The 25,153-nt window shown below is 41.4% G+C and overlaps 1 protein-coding gene across 1 annotated transcript in view; it reads left to right on the forward strand.

The window, feature by feature from the left end:
• Nucleotides 1-25,153, forward strand: part of ADGB (androglobin) — a 693,780-nt gene that overhangs the window by 576,459 nt on the left and 92,168 nt on the right. The window contains exon 30 of the mRNA XM_053711792.1: nucleotides 20,584-20,747. Coding sequence (XP_053567767.1) covers nucleotides 20,584-20,747 — 164 coding nt within the window. The remainder of the gene's footprint in view (nucleotides 1-20,583; nucleotides 20,748-25,153) is intronic.

The following is a 25,153-nucleotide window of genomic DNA, read 5'->3' on the forward strand; positions in this document are numbered from 1 at the left end:
TTAGAGTGCTCTTTTCTCCCAAGTCGGGGAACTTAGAGTCTGCCGAGCCATCCGCCCCTGAAGATTCCATATCCCGCGAGGCACGCGCCCTAAAACCTTATTTTGCTACCCAAGCAGGTGTCCCAAATGCCGTTATCCCTTCTCCAGAAGGGGGCTTGTTTCCTCCAGAGGTTACAGCACGGTTCCGCATGGCCATATCTATGACTTGGCGCATTTACATCTTCCAGGAGGATACTGTCCGTATTCCGTTAACCAGGGCTCGTCAGGCGTGGGATCGTCTGGATCAGATCAGCCCTCTGGGGAAGTGGTTTCCTCTGAGGCTTCAGGGGTCCAACCCTCGGGCCAGGGTCATCAGTTGCCCTGGCAGAGGTAAGTCTTGCCTTTCGTTATAGACTGGCGTGCCTTTGTGTTCTGCTGAGGCATGTTTTGGCAGTGCTGGAGGATCCCAGCCCTAACGGGTCGATGGATCCTCGGTCTTCCGTTCCAGATGGCAAGCAGGGTTAGACGAATGGGGATGAAGTCAATCTCCTTGTCATCTCAATTTTTTTTCTTTTTTGGGGTATCTTATTCCAGTTCTGAGATTTGGAAGAATTGGGTCTCTGACCGGCTGGTCCTGTTAGTGTGTCTATTCTTCTTGGGCGTTCACCTGCGGGTGCTGCCCTAATTTTTTTTGATCCGGTTAGGATGTATTTTATTTGTTTTTGAAAATTTCATGTCTGTTAATGTTTTTCCTTTTGAAAAACTTTTCTTCTCTGGGACTTGATACTAGCGGTTTTGTGGCTTTCCTCGGAAGTTAAATATAAAGTGTTAGGACAATGTTATGTCTACCGTTTATTTTGTCTATCCCTACTAGGGCTTTGACTTTTCTATGGCTTTGGACAGTTCTGGGGTGCCCTATGTATCAGGCTGGTCCTGGTCTGGCACTAGTTTTTCTGTTCCTTGAGGTCTATATCAACCACGTGGTGCCCGTTTATAATTGGCTCGTCTCCTCTATTGGATTGTACTTTTTGAATCTGTTTCCTTGGCGACGGTACCTCTACCTTAAGGGGTTGAGGTTGCTTGTGCCCTTTTTCGCCTTCCTTGGGGCTGGTTTTCGGGTCATCTGTTCTGGAAGCTCAGGCCCTTTGACCTTTTTCCCCCTATGGTTTCTCATCTGCTCCCATATTTTTGGAGCTCTGGAGATTGTTTTGTCTCTTTTTTCCTGCAGTTGCCCCTGCTTAGGCGTTTCGGTTTGATCATCGTAAATTCCTCGAACTGTAGCGGTTTCCCGGAGGTTGATCCCGAGAGGATTTTTGGAGACTATTTATCTTCTCAACCTAGATTTCTAGGTTTTGAGCTCTGTTCTCTTGTAAGTTTTCCTTAGTCTTTAGACTTAGTTGTCCCTCGAGCCTTTAGGGGTTAAACTCTCTGTCTCTGGGATACTTACGTGAGCGTTCAGTGTCCAAGGACTCTTGGATGTGTATGTGGTGGCATCTCCAATGTTGCAAGGTCTTCTCCGGATGGGGTAACCCTATGGTTCCTCAGGGGTTATTAGTTTGAAGCCGACTCCGGGTGTGTCCGGTTTCTTGAACTTATCCTTGTCTTTGACTAGACATTTTGGGTTTTCTGTGTTCAGATCCCTTAGGTTGGATCTGGATGGCCCAGGTTTTCGATTCCGGAACGTCCTCTTGTCCATTCCGGCGGATTTATCTCTCTCTTATTGGAGAACTGGAAATTTCTACTGGGCCAGCTGTAGTAGCCGGATGGTTCCTATCACTCGGTATTGCCCTTTTGATGTCCGTCCTCAGCTTTACACTCCAGGCCTGTGGGCGGGTGAGCTTTTATGTTTGCCCCCCCCCTTTTTGGGGAGGATTGGGCATACCATGGTATCCACCTGGTGCCCCGGAGGTCTTTTTCTTCCTCTGTTCAGTGCCTCCCTGCTTTGTGTGCAGGATGTCTCTGGATTTTCTGGTGTCATGCCATTTCTGTAGTTTCAATATAGGTTCTCCTTTTGAGAGTGTCCCTTCTCTTCGGGAAGGGAGCTGTGCCGGGGGTTCTGGAACCCAAGTTCATTCTTGGGGGGTCTGAACCCCATCCTTTTTCCTTCCTGAGGGTCTTGGTGGTTCGGGGAACTTTTAATTCCCTTGTCCTTTCAGACATTGCCAGTCCCCTTGGTGCTGGGTCCGTTGCTCGGAGTGGAAGTCAGGGATCTGACTTCTCTGTTGAGCCTTGACCACGTATCATCATTAGATCTTGTGGGCCTTCCTTAGGTGGGAGGCTTCACTGTGTTTCTTTTCCTCAGCAGGTAGCTTTTTCTCTGCTGGTTTTGGGTACTTCCCTGTTTTTCTTGGGAGGGAGTTGCTCTGCATTCTTTGGAATTTTCCCTCTGTGAGAGTCAGGGTGCAGTTTACTAGCTTTTGATTAGCTAGTGTGAGCGACTTGCGTCCGCTTAGACCTCTTTGGCAGAGGAAAGTCTGTGGCTTCTTTGGGAGCATTTTAAGATGTTATGGTGCTGTTTTTTAGCGGCTCCCAGGGGTGTTTTTTTCCGTTGGTCACTCTCTCCTGAGTGCGGGTTTGCACTCTGTGTCAGGGAAGGAGGTCTACTTTTGTCCCTCTAGTTTTCTAGGGTCGGGCGTTACTTTGGTCCCTTGGATTCCATGCAGATAGGGATTTGGGATTTTTCCTCCATTCACTCTGCTAGGTCGGTAGGGTTCGTTCTCTACGTGGCTTGTCCTGATTGCAGCCTTTCTTGGCGCTCTTGGAGCTATACTTGAGGTTTTTTATTGCTCTAGTTGTCTGGTGGTCCTTTTGGACTCTTTTATCTGAGTTCTTCTTCTTGCCTTCTGGGAGAATGTGGAGGTCCCCCTTACCTTGGGTGAATTTAAGTGTGGTCTTGGAACCTGCAGGGCTTTGTCTCCTCGGAGGCCTTTGGCTTGGTTGAGTCTAGTGCTCTGAGCAGTCTCTAGCAAGGGCCTTGCTGGTTTTAACTGATGAGCAGTTACTTGGTCCTTTCCATTTTTGTTCCTTCTGCTGAAGCAGTTTTTTTGTTGGGTGTTTGGGTGATCTCAGGCTGTGGTGCCCTCTAAATGGGCCGCCTTCTGGTACGCGACCGTTTTGCATTCAGTTTCCTCTATAGCTTGGGTATTGTTTTCCCAAAAGTAATGAACGCAGCTGTGGACTCTCCCCGTTTAAGAAGAAAAACTTAAATTATGCTTACCTGATAATTTTCTTTTCTTCTTATGGGAAGAGTCCACAGCTCCCCGCCTGCATTTTTTCTATGGGGCGGCCGTTATTTTTGTTTTTTATTTTTCTGGCACCTTTTTCACCCTGATATTTCTCCTACTGTTCCTTGTTCCCTAGGCAGAATGACTGGGGGATGAGGGAAGTGGGGGAGGTATTTAAGCCTTTGGCTGGGGTGTCTTTGCCTCCTCCTGGTGGCCAGGTTCTGTATTTCCCAAAAGTAATAAATGCAGCTGTGGACTCTCCCCGTCAGAAGAAAAGAAAATTATCAGGTAAGCATAATTTAAGTTTTTAGTATTACATTATTGGTTTCATATAACCATATGTTTAACCCCTGCAAAGTGATTAAGCACATAATTAAAGTCACTTAAAGAGCAGCAGTGCACTGCTGGGAGCTAGCTGAACACATCTGGTGAGCCGATGACAAGAGACAAATGTGTGTAGCCACCAATCAACCGGTAGCTCCCAGTAGTGCATTGCTGATGCTGAGGATATGTACATATCCTTTTTTAACAAAGTTACCCAAGAAAACAAAGTAAAAGTGAATTTAAAATTACATGCTCTGTCTAAATCATGAAAGCTTAATTAAACTACCCTATCCCTTTAAGCAATCAGTATGGCTTATACTTCTAGAATTTGATATGCTTGTTTTGGGGTGGATTTGAGTGGGCGTGGCTCATCCGCAAAGGCTCATTTGTCAACAAAGCTGAACTTTAGTACAAGTTTCCTTCCCTTTCCATGCACTAAAGGAACAAATAATACCAGCACGATCTGTGCACGGAATACAACAGAACAATGTCAGGAGACTTGTTACTGAAATGCCTCTACTGAGTTCATATGATCGTAACTCACTGCGTTTCAGAGGCGGGTGATGGGTCTTCCTGCGGCTGTCCCACTGCAATAATCATCAGAAGTGCGCAGCTGTTATCCGCTTCCTGTGTGCACAGTGCAGTGAGTCTCTCTTGTCCACACTCCGCTTAGATCGCACGATGAGCCATGAGAGCCAACAGAGCCCTTACAATACCCCCCCAAGTTAACACAATAAAATACATTTATATATATATATATATATATATATATATATATATATATATATATATATATATAAAAAAAATAATAATACATTTTTTTTTAACAAAGTTTTCTCCCTTAATGCTGTATCTGCCTGCAGTGGAGGAGGGATGATATGAGACAGTGAGAGCGCAAATTTTGCGCCCCTAAAAATGATGTGCCTGTGCCCCCCCCCCCCCACGCTACGCCACTGATCCCATGCATGTTTAAACTCCTTCACTGTCTCTACCACTTCTGCTGGATGGCTTTTCCACAATGCATCCACTACCCTCTCGGTAAAGAGAGTGTTTTTTATGTTTTTAATTTGAAATATACCTTGGTGTCCTTCACTAAGATCTGTACTTTGGAAAATGTCCACCACAGTCTTGGTGCGTGCCTATCCCTGCACTGAAGTCTCAGTAGTGCATTGCAGGGGTTAAATACATACAGTAGTTATAAGCATGCAACAGTGCAAAAATAAAAATGCTCTAATACATTAAAGGGATGGAAAGATTTAAAATGAAATGTGCATATGTGCATTTCAATTTGAAATAGAAGCAGTTTTGCGATATACTTCCATTAGCGAAAATGCTTCTAAGAAAAGTTATTCCTGTTTTTCTACAGCATACGCACATATGCTCTTAGGGCCCATGCACCAGTTTAAAACACCACACCTCAGAAAGTAAGCAGTGGCTTGTGTGACACAAATTACGTCTTCAGAAGCAATACATGCTCTGTGAGATGGTGTAGGGCAGTGCTTCCCAAACTGTGTGTCGTGACACATTAATGTGTCGGCAGCAGTGTGTAGGTGTCCCTGCTTCAGCACAAATTTTTTTTAATTTACATTTTTTTTATTGGTTTCCGCCTACCGGATATGCATATCACATGGGTGCCGTATAGATAACATTGTGCTCACACCCATGGGTTGTGGATGACACTGCACTAATTGGCCTAAATGCAAGTCAGTATATAATAAATAAAAAGTCATGTGATCAGGGGGCTGTCAGAAGATGCTTAGATACAAGGTAAGCACAGAGGTAAAAAGTATATTAATATAACTGTGTTAGTTATGCAAAACTGGGGAATGGGTCATAAAGGGATTATCTATCTTTTAAAACAATAAAAATTCTATTGTAGACTGTCCCTTTAAGGATATTACTTTGTTTATTTAGTTTGTGACTTTTAACACATAAGCAAAACTCAGTTATCTAATTATATAGAGACAAAGATGTAATATGAAAAACCTTAGGTCTAATAACTGTAACATTGCATTGTAATTCTAGATGCCTAAGCCCTCCGATTCCTATTATTAAATTGTATTCAGTGCTCTTTAAATCCCTTGTTCTCTTTATAAAAGCTGAAACTGTACTTGTAAACAACACCACTTAATGCTTTTAGTTTTTATTAAACAATTCATTAAAGTATTTTAGCAAGAGATAAGTTTCCAAGCAATACAGTTTAACTAATTAAAGAAAGCAAACCATCTTAGTTATGAAGGTGACGTTTTTTCCCCTTTCAGTACTCACATGATGTAATGGCGCCATCTACAGGCCATTGTTGCATTTTTAGATTTGGTATTGCAGGGTTTTGTTTTTTGTTTGTTTTATTATTCTAGTGCACAACAAACAGACATTTTTATTAGTATGTTGTGGGGGAATGAACAGAAATCATCAGGTTCTTATAATGGTACCTCTGAATTAGTTAGTTCAAGAATATAAGAAGCTATGTTCATACGCTCTCTCCTTGTCTCCTAAAAAAAAGTTTGACAATCAAACATTGAAAAATATTTCATTTCCCCATCAAATAATATATTGTATTATATTATATTATAAAATTCTATGTGGTGGGTGAGTTTAAAGTGCCATAAAACAGGTTGAGATCTGTGCATATCCTACAAGGGCTAATTAATTTAAAATAGTTTGCATAAAATTTTTTTTAAAATTGCTGGCAAGTATTTTAAAATAATTTTAAAAACATAAGCAAAATGAATTACATTGCTAAGCTGCCTGGAGCAGCTAACTCCACCCCCCTTATCAGTGTTGAGACACAGGCATTGTATTTTAACTGAGTTCACAGCTTCTAGGCAGGCTCCAGCAGATAATCCCTATTCACTTTTGCATTCTACCAAAACAACAATAGATATAGATACAGCCATAAAAGGAATTGTGTGTGGGGAGTTTGAGCTTTACAATTCAGAAACTAAAAAGAAAGGGTTAATGGCGAGGCACTGCAGTATAAATTTACAGGTAAAGTAATTAACGTTCATATTATATTATTTTGTCTCTATTATGTCCCTTTAATTTAAAAGATTTCATGATATTTATTTAAGGCTTGATTGGGAGCTTAGGCTCTGGCATTAAAGGGACATGACAACCAAAATGTGTGGTTTATACAGAGCAAACATTTTCAAGAACGTTTTCAATGTACTTCTGTTTTAAAATGTGCTTGGTTCCCATGGTATTCTTTGTTAAAGCCATATCAAGATATGTGTCAGGAGCACTACATGGCAGGAAACAGTGCTCTTGCAAATGGATAACATTCCATTCCATGCTGCCATATAGTGCTCCAGTTACATGCATGCTCCTGTGCTTACATCCTTGATTTTCAACAAAAGATACCAAGAGAACAAAGAAAATGTGATAATAGTTTTAAATTAGAAAGTGGTTTAAAATAGCCTGCTTTGCCTCAACCATGAAAGTAAACATTGGTGTTTCCATCTAAAGGGGAGGAGAGTCCACGGCTTCATTCATTACTTGTGGGAATTAAGAACCTGGCCACCAGGAGGAGGCAAAGACACCCCAGCCAAAGGCTTAAATATCTCCCCCACTTCCCTCATCCCCCAGTCATTCTTTGCCTTTCGTCACAGGAGGATGGCAGAGGAGTGCCGGAGTTTCGGAGTAGTCTCTTATGAAGTGTAGTACTCTTCACAGTGGGACTGGAGTTTTAAGTAGTCCTGTCAGCCTCTCAGTGAGAGCCTGGGTGAAAGTTAGAGTCCGGAGATGCAGGGAGAGTCTTCCTGCGAAACCATCCCGACTCATATTAACAGCTCCATAAGCAATCAGCGTTGACGAGTTTCGCTGCCTGCTTTCTTAACTCAAGTCCATGTCAGGAACGATGCTACTAACCTGTCACACTTGATGGGCCATGTTCCTGTTCCACGGCGTAGATTCTGGTAAGATCTTTTAATTTTTAATTAATAATGATAACATAGAAGACAGGGTCACAGTGTGGTGCCTTTTATCTTTACAGAATCAAGGGTTAATATTCCTGGAAGGGGGATTATTGAACAGGGGGGTTTATACATGATATTGTTTATTGTTTCATTGCTGCGTTATGTGCAAGATGAGGCTCTGGTAATGTGTGGAACTTTCAGGTTACTTGCGGGAACTTTGCGAGGCCATATTTTGGCATGTTTTCCCTAGTGCAGGGGCGGTCCTGCCAGGCACTCCATGTGACTGGGTGTGGCTATCTATCCTTCCTGTTGATCTCTGGCGCAGGAGACGAAACGGTTTCTGTAGTCTGGGTCCTAGGAGGTGGTGAGTGCCCCGGCCATTGGTGGTATAAAGGTGCCTTTTTAATAAATAAAGTTAATCTAACCAAACGCGCAAGCAATGGAGGACTCTGTCGCGTTGGAGGGCTCTCCTTCCTTAATAAAGTCTCATTCCTGTGTTTATTGTGAGGAGGTTCTGGTAGATCAGCCTGTTCAACTATGATCCACATGCCTCGATAAAGTTACAACAGCTAAATGTAAACGATTTCTAGTACTGCTGAGCTGTCCACATCTGAGGGTTCTTCGTCCCGGGAGGTGCGTTCCCTACATTCATCTCCGGTTGCACATGCAGCACCCCAGGGTCCAACCGTTACTCCTTCGGGATAGATTTGTTGGCTGTCAGACTTCCGGACCAACTGGAATCTGCGGTTTCGAAAGTGATCTATGCCTTACCATGTTCTGCTAAGCACAAGCGTAGGCTTTATCATAGCGGCCCGGCCCAGGGTTTTTCCTCGCCGATGGAAGATCCAGAGGCTCTATACAATGACGAGGCCCACTCCGACTCTTCAGAGGAGGCTCCTTCTGGGTCAGAGTCCGTGTCTCTAAAACTCCGGAGGAGCCTGGTTATAGGTTTAGGATGGAAAATTTGCGCTTTCTGCACTGGCAGGTGCTTGCTACTCTTGAGGTTCCGGAACCTAAGATACCGGAGGAACCTGAGATTCCTAAACTTGACAAGGTATACGAGGACAGGGTAGTACCTCAGTATTTCCCGGTTCCCGTTAAGATGGCTAATATTATTAAGAACGAATGGGAGCGATTAGGTTCTTCCTTTTCCCCTTCTTCTTCTTTTAAAAAACTGTTCCCCGTTCTGGACTCTCAGCTTGAGCTGTGGGGGACCATCCCTAAGGTGGATGGGGCTATCTCTACGCTTGCGAAGCGGACGACTATTCCCCTCGAGGATAGGTTATCGTTTAAAGTGCCCTTGGATAAAAAGCTGGAAAACATGTTGAGAAAGATGTTTCGGCACACAGGGTTTGTTTTTCAGCCAGCAGTGACCGTTGCGACGGTCGCTGGAGCTGCGACATATTGGTGTGAATACCTGTGTGAAATGGTCGAGGGGGAGACATCCATCGACGAGATACAGGAGAAGATTAAGGCGCTGAAGATCGCCAATTCTTTCATCTGTGATGCCAATATGCAAATTATTCGCCTGAATGCGAAGGTATCAGGGTTTTCTGTTTTAGCGCGCAGGGCTCTGTGGCTAAAATCTTGGTCTGCGGAGATGACCTCTAAGGCGAGGCTGTTGTCCCTGCCTTTTCAAGGAAAGATCCTGTTTGGTCCAGGATTGGATTCAATTAAATCCACAGTTATGGGATACAAGGGAGCTTTCCTACTGCAGGATAAGAAAGCTAAGCCTAAAACATCTACTTTTCGTCCCTTTCGTGCGGACAAGGCCCAGCGCCGGCAACCCACCGCAAAAGCGGACCAGTCCAAGGGATCTTGGAAGCCTGCTCAATCTTGGAACAAGTCTAAGCAGAGCAAGAAGCCTGCCAAGATGAAATCGGCATAAAGGGGCGGCCCCCAACCGGTCTCCGGATCACGTAGGGGGCATATTATCTCTATTCTCAGACGCATGATTACAGGACGTTCAGGACCCTTGGGTTCTAGAAGTGGTCTCCCAGGGTTACAGGATAGGGTTCAGATCCCATCTGCCCGAGGGCAGATTCCTCCTGTCAAACCTGTCTTCAAAACCAGAGAAGAGAAAGGCCTTTCTAGTGTGTGAGAGATCTCACCTCTCTCGTGGTTATCGTACCAGTACCCCTAGCAGAAAGGGGCTAGGGTACTATTCCAATCTTTTTGTGGTTCCAAAGAAGGAGGGCACGTTCCGCCTGATTCTGGACCTAAAGTGTTTAAACAGGTTTCTGAGTGTTCCATCGTTCAAAATGGAAACGATCAGATCTTTTCTGCCCCTAGTTCAAGAGGAACAGTTCATGACAACTGTAGACTTGAAGGACGCTTACATTTTTGTACCAATTCACAGAGACCACTTCAGGTTCCTAAGATTTGCATTTCTGGACCAACACTTCCAGTTTGTGGCCCTTTCTTTTGGTCTGGCGACGGCAGCGAGAGTCTTCACAAAGGTTCTGGCTTGCAGTGGCCAGATCCAGAGGCATTGCGGTGGCACCTTACCTAGACGACTTTCTAGTCCAGGTGCTGTCGCTCGGCCTCGCAGAGGATCATCCGAGGGCTCTTCTTCTTCTGCTTCAAACTCACCGTTGGAAGATCAATGCAGGAAAGAGTTCCCTGGTTCCCAGCAACAGGGTGGAGTTCCTGGGTACGATAATAGAATCTATGTCCATGAAGATATTTCTCACAGATCAGCGGCGCAGGAAGCTTGTGTCCGCCTGTCTTGCCCTTCAGTCTTCCACAAGCCCGTCGGTGGCTTAATGTATGGAGGTGATAGGTCTCATAGTGTAGAGCATAGATGTCATCCCATTCGCCAGGTTTCATCTCAGACCTCTTCAATTGTACATGTTGAGACAGTTAAACGGCGATCATTCGGATCTATCACAGCTGATGTCCATGGATGCTCGGACTCGAACTCCCTCTCTTGGTGGATTCATCCGGAGCAACTGTCCATGGGGACATCCTTTGTGCGACCGGTCTGGGAGATTGTGACCACGGACGCCAGTCTGACAGGATGGGGAGCTGTTTGGGGTGCCAGGATGGCACAAGGAAAGTGGTCCAGGGAGGAGTCTCTCCTTCCGATCAACATCCTAGAACTATGAGCAATCTACAATGCCCTGAAAGCCTTCTCTGGGGTCGGTCGGTTTCATCAGATTCCAGACCGACAACATTACCTCGGTGGCTTACATCAACCATCAGGGGGTTACGAGGAGCTCCCTCACGATGAGGGAGGTGTCTCGGATTCTGGAGTGGGCGGAGTCCCATGGCTGCTTGCTCTCAGCGATTCACATTCCGGGTGTGGACAACTGGAAAGCGGACTTTCTCAGCAGACAATCCTTCCATCCGGGGGAATGGTCTCTTCACCCCGAGGTGTTTGCGGAGATTTGTCACAGATGGGGTGCTCTGGAGCTAGACCTCATGGCGTCCAGACTCAATTGCAAGCTACCTCGATACAGGTTGAGGTCCAGAGATCCCCAGGCGGAGCTGATAGATGCCGTAGTGGTTCCTTGGGGATTCATCCTAGCTTACATTTTTCCACCGTTACCACTTCTACCTCGCATAATGGCACGCATCAAACAGGAGCGGGCCCCGGCCATTCTAATTGCTCCTTCGTGGCCGCGGAGGACGTGGTTTGCGGATCTGGTGGGGATGTCATCTGCTGTCACAGGGCCCCTTTCAACATCGAAATCTAGATTCTCTAAGGCTGACTGCATGGAGATTGAATGCCTAGTCTTAGCCAAGAGAGGTTTTTCAGAAAGTGTGATTGATACTCAAATTTAGGCAAGGAAGCCAGTCACTTGTTGCATCTACCATAAGGTGTGGAGGACTTACTTGTCCTGGTGTGAGGAGCATGGATATCCTTGGCACAAGGTGAAGGTATCCAGGATTCTGTTCTTTCTTTAAGATGGTTTGGAGAAGGGTCTTGCCGCTAGTTCCTTAAGCGGACAGATTTCGGCATTATCAGTTTTTTTGCATAGGAGACTCGCTGAGTTCCCTGATATTCAATCTTTTGTTCAGGCTCTGTCTAGAATCAGGAGTAAATTTGAGATGATGGCACCACTTACTGGAGATAAAGAAAGAAAGGGTCTATTACCATTCATATAAGGTCTAATGGCCTTGGAATATAATTAATAATGTGTGGTTAGCCTTAAACAACCAAGGCCCACAGTACCTGAAAGAGCTCCTGATACCCTACATCCCATCCCGTTCACTTAGGTCAGCCAACACATCCCTCCTCTCAGTGCCAAGAATAAGGACAAACTCAGGCTCCAGAGCATTCTGCCACGCTGCCCCTACTTTCTGGAACTCTTTACCATGCGCAATCAGAGAGGCACCGTCCTTACAGACTTTTAAAAAAAAGCTAAAGACCCACCTCTTCCATCAGGCATTCAGTCCGCTTATCTGACCTTCAGAAACTCCTAACTTTTATGTCTTATGTTGGTACAGTATATTTGTAAAGTGCTTTGAGTCTCACAGGGAGAAAAGCGCTATATAAATCGCAAATTATTATTAGGTGCTAAGTATCAGACGCACAGCAATAGGAAAATGTTAAAGAAACTTAACAAGGAATTGATACTGTATAAGCACTCAAACAAGACCCTTAAATAAATTGGAGTTAGAAAAAAAGTCACACAAATTAAAACATAAATCTTTATTAGGACGTGTTAAAACAATGGGTGTATTAAAACTAAAATGCTGGCAGCAATTCAATAAAAATGTGAGTTGAATAGCGTATAGGGTGTGAAATGTTTTGCATAGATCACTATCGGCTAGATTACAAGTCTTGCGTTAGCCTTAAAAAGCAGCATTGAGAGGTCCCAGCGCTGCGTTTTAACTCCCGCAGGTATTACGAGTCTTGAAGGTACAGGTGTACCGCTCACTTTTTTGGCCAGACTCGAAAATACCGCAAATCCACTTACGTCAATTGCGTATCCTATATTTTCAATGGGACTTGCCTAACGCCGGTATTACGAGTCTGACAAAAAGTGAGCGGTACAGCCTCTCCTGTCAAGACTGATACCGCATTTAAAAGTCAGTAGTTAAGAGTTTTATGGGCTAACGCCATAACATAAAACTCTTAACTAAAGTGCTAAAAAGTACACTAACACCCATAAACTACCTATTAACCCCTAAACCGAAGCCCCCCCCCAATCGCAAACGCTAAAAGAAATTTTTTAACCCCTAATCTGCCGAACCGGACATCGCCGCCACTATATAAATATATTAACCCCTAAACCACCGCACTCCCGCATCGCAAACACTAGTTACATTTTATTAACCCCTAATCTGCCGTCCCTAACATCGCCAACACCTACCTAAATTTATTAACCCCTAATCTGCCGCCCCCAACGTCGCCACAACTATATTAAAGTTATTAACCCCTAAATCTAAGTCTAACCCTAACCCCAACACCCCCCTATCTTAAATATAATTTAAATAAATCTAAATAAATTATTCCTATTTAAAACTAAATACTTACCTATAAAATAAACCCTAAGGCCTAGATTTGGAGTTTGGCGTTAGCCGTGAAAACCAGCGTTAGAGGCTCCTAACGCTGGTTTTAGGCTAACTCCGGTATTTTGAGTCACTCAAAAAAGGGTCTAACGCTCACTTTTCAGCCGCGACTTTTCCATACCGCAGATCCCCTTACGTAAATTGCGTATCCTATCTTTTCAATGGGATCTTTCTAACTCCGGTATTTAGAGTCGTGGCTGAAGTGAGCGTTAGAAATCTAACGACAAAACTCCAGCCGCAGAAAAAAGTCAGTAGTTAAGAGCTTTTTGGGCTAACGCCGGTTCATAAAGCTCTTAACTATTGTACTCTAAAGTACACTAACACCCATAAACTACCTATGTACCCCTAAACTGAGGTCCCCCCACATCGCCGCCACTCGATTAAATTTTTTAACCCCTAATCTGCCGACCGCCACCTACGTTATCCTTATGTACCCCTAATCTGCTGCCCCTAACACCGCCGACCCCTGTATTATATTTATTAACCCCTAATCTGCCCCCCTCAACGTCACCTCCACCTGCCTACACTTATTAACCCCTAATCTGCCGCTCTGTAAACCGCCGCTACTTACATTATCCCTATGTACCCCTAATCTGCTGCCCCTAACACCGCCGACCCCTATATTATATTTATTAACCCCTAATCTGCCCCCCACAACGTCGCCTCCACCTGCCTACACTTATTAACCCCTAATCTTCCGAGCTGACCGCACCGCTACTATAATAAAGTTATTAACCCCTAATCCGCCTCACTAACCCTATAATAAATAGTATTAACCCCTAATCTGCCCTCCCTAACATCGCCGACACCTAACTTCAATTATTAACCCCTAATCTGCTGACCGGAGCTCACCGCTATTCTAATAAATGTATTAACCCCTAAAGCTAAGTCTAACCCTAACCCTAACACCCCCCTAAGTTAAATATAATTTAAATCTAACTAAATAAATTAACTCTTATTAAATAACTTATTCCTATTTAAAGCTAAATACTTACCTGTAAAATAAACCCTAATATAGCTACAATATAACGAATAATTACATTGTAGCTATTTTAGGATTAATATTTATTTTACAGGCAACTTTGTAATTATTTTAACCAGGTACAATAGCTATTAAATAGTTAAGAACTATTTAATAGTTACCTAGTTAAAATAATTACAAAATTACCTGTAAAATAAATCCTAACCTAAGTTACAATTAAACCTAACACTATACTATCATTAAATTAATTAAATAAAATACCTACAATTACCTACAATTAAACCTAACACTACACTATCAATAAATTAATTAAATACAATTCCTACAAATAACTACAATGAAATAAACTAACTAAAGTACAAAAAATAAAAAAGAACTAAGTTACAAAAAATAAAAAAATATTTACAAACATAAGAAAAATATTACAACAATTTTAAACTAATTACACCTACTCTAAGCCCCCTAATAAAATAACAAAGCCCCCCAAAATAACAAAATGCCCTACCCTATTCTAAATTACTAAAGTTCAAAGCTCTTTTACCTTACCAGCCCTGAACAGGGCCCTTTGCGGGGCATGCCCCAAGAAGTTCAGCTCTTTTGCCTGTAAAAAAAAAACATACAATACCCCCCCCAACATTACAACCCACCACCCACATATCCCTAATCTAACCCAAACCCCCCTTAAATAAACCTAACACTAAGCCCCTGAAGATCTTCCTACCTTATCTTCACCATACCAGGTTCACCGATCCGTCCTGAAGTGCTCCTCTGATGTCCTGATCCAAGCCCAAGCGGGGGGCTGAAGAGGTCCATGATCCGGCTGAAGTCTTCATCCAAGCGGGGCAGAAGAGGTCTTCCATCCGATTGAAGTCTTCATCCAGGCGGCATCTTCTATCGTCATCCATCCGGAGCGAAGCGGCAGCATCCTGAAGACCTCCGACGCGGAACATCTATCCTGCCCGATGACTGAACGACGAAGGACGGTTCCTTTAAATGACGTCATCCAAGATGGCGTCCCTCGAATTCCGATTGGCTGATAGGATTCTATCAGCCAATCGGAATCAAGGTAGGAATATTCTGATTGGCTGATGGAATCAGCCAATCAGAATCAAGATCAATCCGATTGGCTGATCCAATCAGCCAATCAGATTGAGCTTGCATTCTATTGGCTGATCGGAACAGCCAATAGAATGCGAGCTCAATCTGATTGGCTGATTGAATCAGCCAATCGGATTGAACTTGATTCTGATTGGCTGATTCCAATCTTGGATGACGTCATTTAAAGGAACCGTCATTCGTCGTTCAGTCGTCGGGCAGGATGGATGTTCCGCGTCAGAGGTCTTCAGGATGCTGCCCCTTCGCTCCGGATGGATGACGATAGAAGATGCCGCCTGGATGAAGACTTCAATCGGATGGAAGACCTCTTCTGCCCCGCTTGGATGAAGACTTCAGCCGGATCATGGACCTCTTCAGCCCCCCGCTTGGGCTTGGATCAGGACATCGGAGGAGCACTACAGGACGGATCGGTGAACCTGGTATGGTGAAGATAAGGTAGGAAGATCTTCAGGGGCTTAGTGTTAGGTTTATTTAAGGGGGGTTTGGGTTAGATTAGGGGTATGTGGGTGGTGGGTTGTAATGTTGGGGGGGGTATTGTATGTTTTTTTTTACAGGCAAAAGAGCTGAACTTCTTGGGGCATGCCCCGCAAAGGGCCCTGTTCAGGGCTGGTAAGGTAAAAGAGCTTTGAACTTTAGTAATTTAGAATAGGGTAGGGCATTTTGTTATTTTGGGGGGCTTTGTTATTTTATTAGGGGGCTTAGAGTAGGTGTAATTAGTTTAAAATTGTTGTAATATTTTTCTTATGTTTGTAAATATTTTTTTATTTTTTGTAACTTAGTTCTTTTTTATTTTTTGTACTTTAATTAGTTTATTTCATTGTAGTTATTTGTAGGAATTGTATTTAATTAATTTATTGATAGTGTAGTGTTAGGTTTAATTGTAGGTAATTGTAGGTATTTTATTTAATTTAATGATAGTATAGTGTTAGGTTTAATTGTAACTTAGGTTAGGATTTATTTTACAGGTAATTTTGTAATTATTTTAACTAGGTAACTATTAAATAGTTCTTAACTATTTAATAGCTATTGTACCTGGTTAAAATAATTACAAAGTTGCCTGTAAAATAAATATTAATCCTAAAATAGCTACAATGTAATTATAATTTATATTGTAGCTATATTAGGGTTTATTTTACAGGTAAGTATTTAGCTTTAAATAGGAATAATTTATTTAATAAGAGTTAATTAATTTCGTTAGATTAAAATTATATTTAACTTAGGGGGGTGTTAGTGTTAGGGTTAGACTTAGCTTTAGGGGTTAATACATTTATTAGAATAGCGGTGAGCTCCGGTCGGCAGATTAGGGGTTAATAATTGAAGTTAGGTGTCGGCGATGTTAGGGAGGGCAGATTAGGGGTTAATACTATTTATTATAGGGTTAGTGAGGCGGATTAGGGGTTAATAACTTTATTATAGTAGCGGTGCGGTCCGCTCGGAAGATTAGGGGTTAATAAGTGTAGGCAGGTGGAGGCGACGTTGTGGGGAGCAGATTAGGGGTTAATAAATATAATATAGGGGTCGGCGGTGTTAGGGGCAGCAGATTAGGGGTACATAGGGATAATGTAAGTAGCGGCGGTTTACGGAGCGGCAGATTAGGGGTTAAAAATAAAATGCAGGGGTCATCGATAGCAGGGGCGGCAGATTAGGGGTTAATAAGTGTAAGGTTAGGGGTGTTTAGACTCGGGGTATATGTTAGGGTGTTAGGTGCAGACGTAGGAAGTGTTTCCCCATAGAAAACAATGGGGCTGCGTTAAGAGCTGAACGCGGCTTTTTTGCAGGTGTTAGGTTTTTTTCAGCTCAAACAGCCCCATTGTTTTCTATGGGGGAATCGTGCACGAGCACGTTTTTGAGGCTGGCCGCGTCCGTAAGCAACTCTGGTATCGAGAGTTGAAGTTGCGTTAAAAATGCTCTACGCTCCTTTTTTGGAGCCTAACGCAGCGATTCTGTGGACTCTCAATACCAGAGTTATTTTTATGGTGCGGCCAGAAAAAAGCCGGCGTTAGCTACGCGGGTCCTTACCGACAAATCTCCAAATCTAGCAGTAAGATAGCTACAATATAACTAATAGTTACATTGTAGCTAGCTTAGGATTTATTTTTATTTTACAGGCAATTTTGTATTTATTTTACTAGGTAGAATACTTATTAAATAGTTATTAACTATTTAATAGCTACCTAGTTAAAATAAAGACAAATTTACCTGTAAAATAAAACCTAACCTAAGTTACAATTACATCTAACACTTCACTAGGGTGAATGCAATAATAATTGTGAGTGCGTGATACATAGTATACTAATTATTTGAACAGTGTTACCAGAATATATGATACAAACAATCATGTTCCAATTTGTAACTGCCTAATAACATAGTGATCTATGCAAAACATTCCACACCCTATACGCTAGTTTGAATTTTTATCTGCAATATATAGATCGCACTAATAAGGCCAGGATTTAAGTGGAGGCTTTATGCAACTTCACTAAATGACCAGAAAGTGTTAATTTTGGCATCATTGTATAGCGGCATTCTTAACCTAATAGTAGTACTAGGCTATACAGCCTGATACCTCCATTAGTGTAATAATATAATATCATTTATATTAATCGGACACTATATGAAGATTAAATAGCTTGCAATATGAATTATTTCAATCTTTTTATTTAGGCCCAATATTTCCATATAGGTGCAAGAGTTGACCCTTGTTATAGGACATAGGTTTTACCCATTACCATTGGGTTTTCCCAAAATTTTTCACACTTTTAACCTTTGAGGTCTCTTAGCTTATACATTACGTTTCCTACAGCCACCAAGTGTTGATTCTACTATTTACCTAGAGTGTTTTCCAATTCAACTCACATTTTTATTGAATTGCTGCCAGCATTTTAGTTTTAATACACCCATTGTTTTAACATTTCTTAATAAAGATTTATGTTTTAATTTGTGTGACTTTTTTTCTAACTCCAATTTGTTTAGGGAATTAATTTAATTATAGTTTAGTGTTAGGTGTAATTGTAACTTAGGTTTATTTTTATTTTACAGGTAAATTTGTATTTATTTTAGCTAGGTAGCCATAAAATAGTTAATAACTATTTAATAACTATTGTACCTAGTTAAAATAAATACAGTTACCTGTAAAATAAAAATAAACCCTAAGCTAGCTACAATGTAACTATTAGTTATATTGTAGCTAGCTTAGGGTTTATTTTATAGGTAAGTATTTAGTTTTAAATAGGAATAATTTAGTTAATTAAAGTTATTTTATTTAGATTATTTTAAATTATATTTAAGTTAGGGGGGTGTTAGGGTTAGGGTTAGACTTAGGTTTAGGGGTTAATACATTTAATATAGTTGTGGCGACGTTGTGGGCGGCAGATTAGGGGTTAATAAATGTAGGTAGGTGTCGGCGATGTTAGGGACGGCAGATTAGGGGTTAATAAAATGTAACTAATGTTTGTGAGGCGGGAGTGCGGCGGTTTAGGGGTTAATATATTTATTAAAGTGGCGGCGATGTCCAGTCGGCAGATTAGGGGTTAACATTTTTATTTAAGTGTTTGCGATGTGGGGGGGGGCTCAGTTTAGGGGTTAATAGGTAGTTTATGGGTGTTAGTGTACTTTTTAGCATTTTAGTTAAGAGTTTTATGTTACGGCGTTAGCCCATAAAACTCTTAACTACTGACTTTTAAATGCGGTAGGAGTCTTGACAGGAGAGGGTCTACCGCTCACTTTTTCCAAGACTCGTAATACCGGCATTAGGCAAATCCCATTGAAAAGATAAGGATACGCAATTGACGTAAATGGATTTGCGGTATGTTCGAGTCGCGGAAAAAAAGTGAGCGGTACACCTGTACCTGCCAGACTCGTAATACCAGCGTTAGGAAAAAAGCAACGTTGGGACCTCTCAACGCTGCTTTCGAAGGCTAACGCAAAACTCGTAATCGCCGTATGTTTTTTATTGGGTAGGTCTGTGTTATATGTGGATGTTAGTGTGGCATGTAATATTGTGTGTAAAGGTGTTGTGTTTGTATACAAAGTGTTTGTGTGGCACGTGTCTGTACTGGTTGTATAGGGTGTGTGTGAAGTGTTTGAGTAGAGTGATTGTGCAGAGTCTGATTTCCACCTATATATAGTTGTAATCAAAATCATTCAAATCCCATTGCAAATCCAGGTTTATTGTCAAAATTTAAATACACAAAAAGAAAATTATTAACCTGTTAAAACACAAACAAAAATAAATCAAACAAAAAACAGTGTATTAGTGCAAAAAGGATATGTCCAAATGTGCATAAGTGATCCCAGGGATTACTTCTCAGTGGAAATGAATGCTGCAGTCGAACTCCAAGGGTTAACCTCAAATAAAACAGATCAATGCTGCCATCTTTTTGTATCTTGTTCCTTGTTTGTGAAGGGCGATGATCTCTTCTCTTTACTTTTTGGACCATTCTTTTTACTTATTTCTAACATGCAGTTAAATGTGACACTCAACAAACCCCTAGCCAGTTCAGGTATTTAATTTGTTATAGCTCAAGCACAATTAGTGCTACATTTATTAAATGCTGAGCAGACAAGGTTAGCTCCCAGGAACCTGCCTGGCCGCATTTAACATTGTATAAGCAATTGCTTGTTCAGCACACACATATATTCCTCTTGTGATTGGCTTACTTGATGTGTTCAGCTAGCTCCCAGTAGTGCATTGCTGCTTTGTAGCACTGTAACTGTATTTAACCCCTGTTGCAGGGCATCAAATCCAAAAAAAAATATTTAATGATTAAGGTAGAGCATAACATTTTTAAACACATTTTTAAATTTACTTCTGTCATCAAATTTGCTTAATTCTCTATGGCCCCTATTTATTAAAGGTCTTGCGGACCTGATCTGACAGTGCGGATCAGGTCCGCAAGACCTCGCTAAATGCGGAGAGCAATACGCTCTCCACATTTAACATTGCACCAGCAGCTCACAAGAGCTGCTGGTGCAACGCCGCCCCTGCTGACTCGTGGCCAATCGGCCGCCAGCAGGGAGGTGTCAATCAACCCGATCGTACTCGATCGGGTTGATTTCCGGCGATTCATGTCCGCCTGCTCAGAGCAGGCGGACAGGGTTATGGAGCAGCGGTCTTTAGACCGCTGCTTCATAACTTTTGTTTCCGGCGAGTCTGAAGACTCGCCAGAAACACGGCCCTTCAAGCTCTGTACGGAGCTTGATAAATATGGGCCTTGGTATCTTTTGCTGAAGGAGCAGCAATGGTGAGCCAATGAGAAGAGGCATCTGTGCAGCAACCAATCAGCAGCTTGCCCCCAATACTGCATTGCTGCTCTGAGCCTACCTAGGTATGCTTTTCAACAATGACTATCAAGAGAACAAAGCAAATTAGATAGCAGAAGTAAATTGGACATTTGTTTAAAATGTCGTGCTTTATTTGAATCATGCAAGTTTCTTTTTGACTTTACTCTCTCTTTAGGAATAAACTTTGTCCATTTGATTTAAATATATACTTTTGTTTTTCTTATATATATAGTATTTGGAGAAAAGCAAGAAGGCATTGTTGCAGATATTAACAATGGTGATGATGCCAAGTCAATAAATACTCCAAAGACAGCCAGAAAAGGGAAAGAAGGGAAAGAAAAAACAGTTGAAAAGTCTGGCAAAGACAAAGTTTCATCAGCCCCTAATTCAAGGCCTGCATCCCAGGTAAAACATTTGATATATTTAACTGCAATTATAGATCATTTTAAGTGTTAGCCATTAATATTCCATTCATACCAGCATTTAGCATTTATCTGTGGAATACTCTGCACGGAAACTCAAACAGCAAATGACTATCTGTAGCAGTTCTTCATTTAACAACAGAAGGTTCCAATTTTTTATTTTTTATTATTTTTTTTAGTCATTAACCCCTTTGTGCCGTTATGACGTTCTATGCCGTCCTAACCACACTGGGCTTTAAAGCTGTTAGGACGGCATAGAACATCATAGCCATTTGGCTGTACTAAAGCCAAAGGCGCTTCCTGAATGGGATTGTAGGCTGGAGGGCATGCCAAGCTTCATAGGCACTCTCCCCTGACACAATCCCATCATTAAAATCACGTGATCGTATGAATGATTTCAATTTTTTACTTATTTGTTTACAAATAAGTCCGGACGGGAAGGGGTTAAGGTATGTTGTTTTTAACCATATCATTTCCTATCTTTTTTTAAATATATGATAAATGAAAAGGTCCTAAACTACTTGGCTACAGTGCATTGTGGTCTATAAGTATTTCACATAAACAACATTTCTACTTTGTGAGCTATAGGTCTCTCTGTTATATTTTCTATATGAACTCCAACACCTGACAATGAAAACATCTCTCACACACACACAGGTCTCCATTTACCAAGCTGCGGATGCAGCTTTGGAGCAACTTTATGAAGCATCGGTCATCAGGCCACTTGATAACCTAAATACCAGCTCTGAGCTGCCGGTTTACAAACATCCCGGACAATTCCGACCAGGGTGGTTGATAGCCCCTGCTCACATGGGATTGGTCCTGGGCCAGCAGGGGCAGCGTTGCACAAGCAGACACTTGTTCAATATTAAAGGGATTCTAAACCCACATTTTTACTTTAATAATTCAGATAGAGTAAGCAGTTTTAAGCAACTTTCTAATTTACTTCTATTATCAAATTTTCTTCGCTGGACCGGGGAGTCGGAGCATTTAAAGATCAAGGTAAGGGGCGAACAAGCAACGCTACTTTTCTCCAGGGTGCATGGATGACGGACTCCAATATAGCTAATTCACATGTTGACAAAGCCGGAGATAACCACATAGGGACACAGCCTGTAGTGGAAAAGGTTTTGCAGGTCCCGGATACATGGTGCTAAACTTACAACGCTGCCTCCGTTTCGCTGGGGGGTGTGATTATTAATTAATTTAAAATATCTTTACTTTATACTAAATATAATTCTAATTTAGTCATCTCTATGGTAATACCACTAAATCAATACAAATAAATTGTGAAATAAACGACCGGCTCCTTAGTGGAATGCATCACTGTACCTTACCGTCATGAGGATACGAGTTGTAAGTACAGCTACAGTTTGCAGGTGAGCAGATTGCCAAAGAGCAGAAACATTTGCGGTTCTCTTAGCTTCCCTTATTTTTCTCGTGGATTGATGTTCCCTGAAAAGGCTCCCTATTATCATCGGATTGATATGGGATATAGGAGGCAGAAATCCGGCATTGTATAATTTGGGCAGTGGCAAAGACAGTGGGGTGGTAATCTCCCATCCTACTATACATCGAGACTTGAACATAACCCTGGATGTCTAAACAGTTCATTTTTTGAATGATGTTTTGTTAGGATTTTCTTAACAGAGTTATAAGAGGTTTTTTTTAAAAGGTTTATTGTGTGGGTTTTATTTTTAGCTGTGGGCGGAAAAAGAGCTAAATGCCCTTTTAAGGGCAATGGCCATCCAAATGCCCTTTTATTTTGTGTTATTTAGTGGGGGTTTTTGTAATTTAGTTAATTGGATTTAATTAATGTAATTTATTGTAATTTAATTGTAGTGTAAGGTTAGGTGTTAGTGTAACTCAGGTTAGGTTTTATTTTACAGGTAAATTTGTATTTATTTTAGCTAGGTAGCTAGTAAACAGTTAATAACTATTTAGTAACTAGTCTACCTAGTTAAAATAAATACAAACTTAGCTGTAAAATAAAAATAAAACCTAAGATAGATACAATGTAACTATTAGTTATATTGTAGCTAGATTAGGGTTTATTTTAGAGGTAAGCATTTAGTTTTAAATAGGAATTATTTAGTTAATGATAGGAATTTTTTATTAGATTTATTTTAATTATATTAATGTAGGGGGTGTTAGGGTTAGACTTAGGGTTAGGTTTAGGGGTTTATAACTTTAGTATAGTGGCGGCGACATTGGGGGCGGCAGATTAGGGGTTAATAAGTGTAGGTAGGTAGCGACGACGTTGGGGGCGGCAGATTAGGGTTAATAATATTTAACTAGTGTTTGCAATGCGGGAGTACGGCGGTTTAGGGGTTAATATGTTTATTATAGTGGTGGCTATGTCCGGAGCAGCAGATTAGAGGTCAATAATTTTATTTTAGTGTTTGCACTGCGGGAGGGCCTCAGTTTAGGGGTTAATAGGTAGTTTATGGGTGTTAGTGTACTTTTTAGCACTTTAGTTATGAGTTTTATGTTACGGCGTTGTAGCATAAAACCCATAACTACTGACTTTCAGTTTACGATATGGATCTTGTAGTTTTAGGCTGTACCGCTCACTTTTTGGCCTCCCAGGCAAGCTCGTAACACTGGCGCTATGGAAGTCCTATTGAAAAAGGACTTTTTGAAAGCTGCAGTAGTTACGTTGCGTTCCGGCCAAAAAAGTGTGCGGTCCAGCTAAACCTGCAAGACTCGTAATACCAGCGGTAGTGAAAAAGAGTCATAACGCTGCTTTTTCACTCATACCGCAAAACTCGTAATCTAGCTGATAAATAAGATGGTGGCACCAAGTTTGTGGTGAGGTGGAGGTAAATTATATTTCAATGTGAATCATACCTAAGTGTTCTCAAGACCGACAATTAACTATTAGCAAACCTCCTAGTTGGAAACTACACAGTAAGGATGAACAAGATTGAGCTACTAATGTGTACTTAATGTGTAATTCTGCAGATTTATCTCTTTTATAGAGAGCTTGACATATGTATGATTTACTCAGTTTCTGTCCTGTGCATGAAGTTAATATTCCTCTCTTAAATTGGGTTAGCTAAGACGGATGGCTGAGCACTTTATATACTCCTTCTTCTCACAAATGCCACCTACTAGATGGTTCCAGGGGAATATCCGGGAACACATTTTTCATACATACAGACAGATATTCAGACTTGCTTGAGAGAGAAATATTTATATGAGCAATGTCTGTGGGTAGCCCTACTTACTCCCTCAGTATTAACTGTTTTGGCTTAATATCCAAGTTCTACTCCATATATAATTTGCATACGTAATATAAATGCACATTATTGACCCCTTCATTATATATGGTGCCCCATTAGCAACAGGAACTTATCATCTATGAAGGCTGCCCATTTTAATTACAAATTCTCCCCCATGGATTGGCTTCAAACTCGGTTTATTCATATCTATACATCTTAAGAATAGCAAGGATCTAACATTTATCATTAATAGCATTTATAATATCAATTGCTAATTTTTTACATTAAGTATCGGGGTTGCTATTTTCTATGTTCCTGTAATATATAAATGCTAAGGCCCAAGAGTGGCCAATGTCTGTTATAATTCCTCATGCTTATATCAACGATATAGCAAGTTCCAAGAGTGACCCTCTAATTATTTGAGGAACATATGCTAGAGAAAATGAGGTTTTAATTCTGCATAATTGTTTATTGTGTAGACTTCTAGTTAATTTAGAGACTATACCGTAGTTTTTGTTAAACTTAAGTTGAGGACGTTGTTTGTATCACTATATGTGCTACAACTGAGAACCAGAAATTTACCAATAAGCAAGGTACACTGTTTTTTTCTTCTTTTTTCTTCTTCTTTATCTTAAGTGGCTATCCTCTCATACAACGGCAACATTGTTATCTGTATATTCATTGCCATTACCTAGAATAATAGCCCAGCTTCTGCTTATTGCTGTATTTGTATATGCACATTATTATATTTCTTATAAAAGCCTCATTAAAAAACTTTTGAAATCAAATATGTAAAAAAAGTGTGCTAAACTCACCCTTTCTGTGCCGTTGCACAATGCTGAACTCAGCGACTCCGGCCCCACTTGGCACATCGATCTCCTTCAATTAGGTGACGTTTGCACCTCTGAACACATAGCCCTGCGTGTCAATTGACAGGTTTCTGTATGTACGGCTATTGGTTTAGAGGTGCAAGTGGCACTTCATTGGCAGAAGATCGATGTGCCGTGGGCGGCCAGAGCCGCTGAGTTTAGTGCTGTGCAACAGCACAGAAAGGGCGAGTTTAGCACCCTTTTTAGCATATTTTATCATTTAACTGCCACTTGATTTTTACTGATGGTAAATCCTAGTGTTTGTTAAACGCTCGGATTTACCATCGCTTTAATAA

Source organism: Bombina bombina, chromosome 4 (assembly GCF_027579735.1).
Source record: "Bombina bombina isolate aBomBom1 chromosome 4, aBomBom1.pri, whole genome shotgun sequence".
Taxonomy (NCBI): Eukaryota; Metazoa; Chordata; class Amphibia; order Anura; family Bombinatoridae; genus Bombina; species Bombina bombina.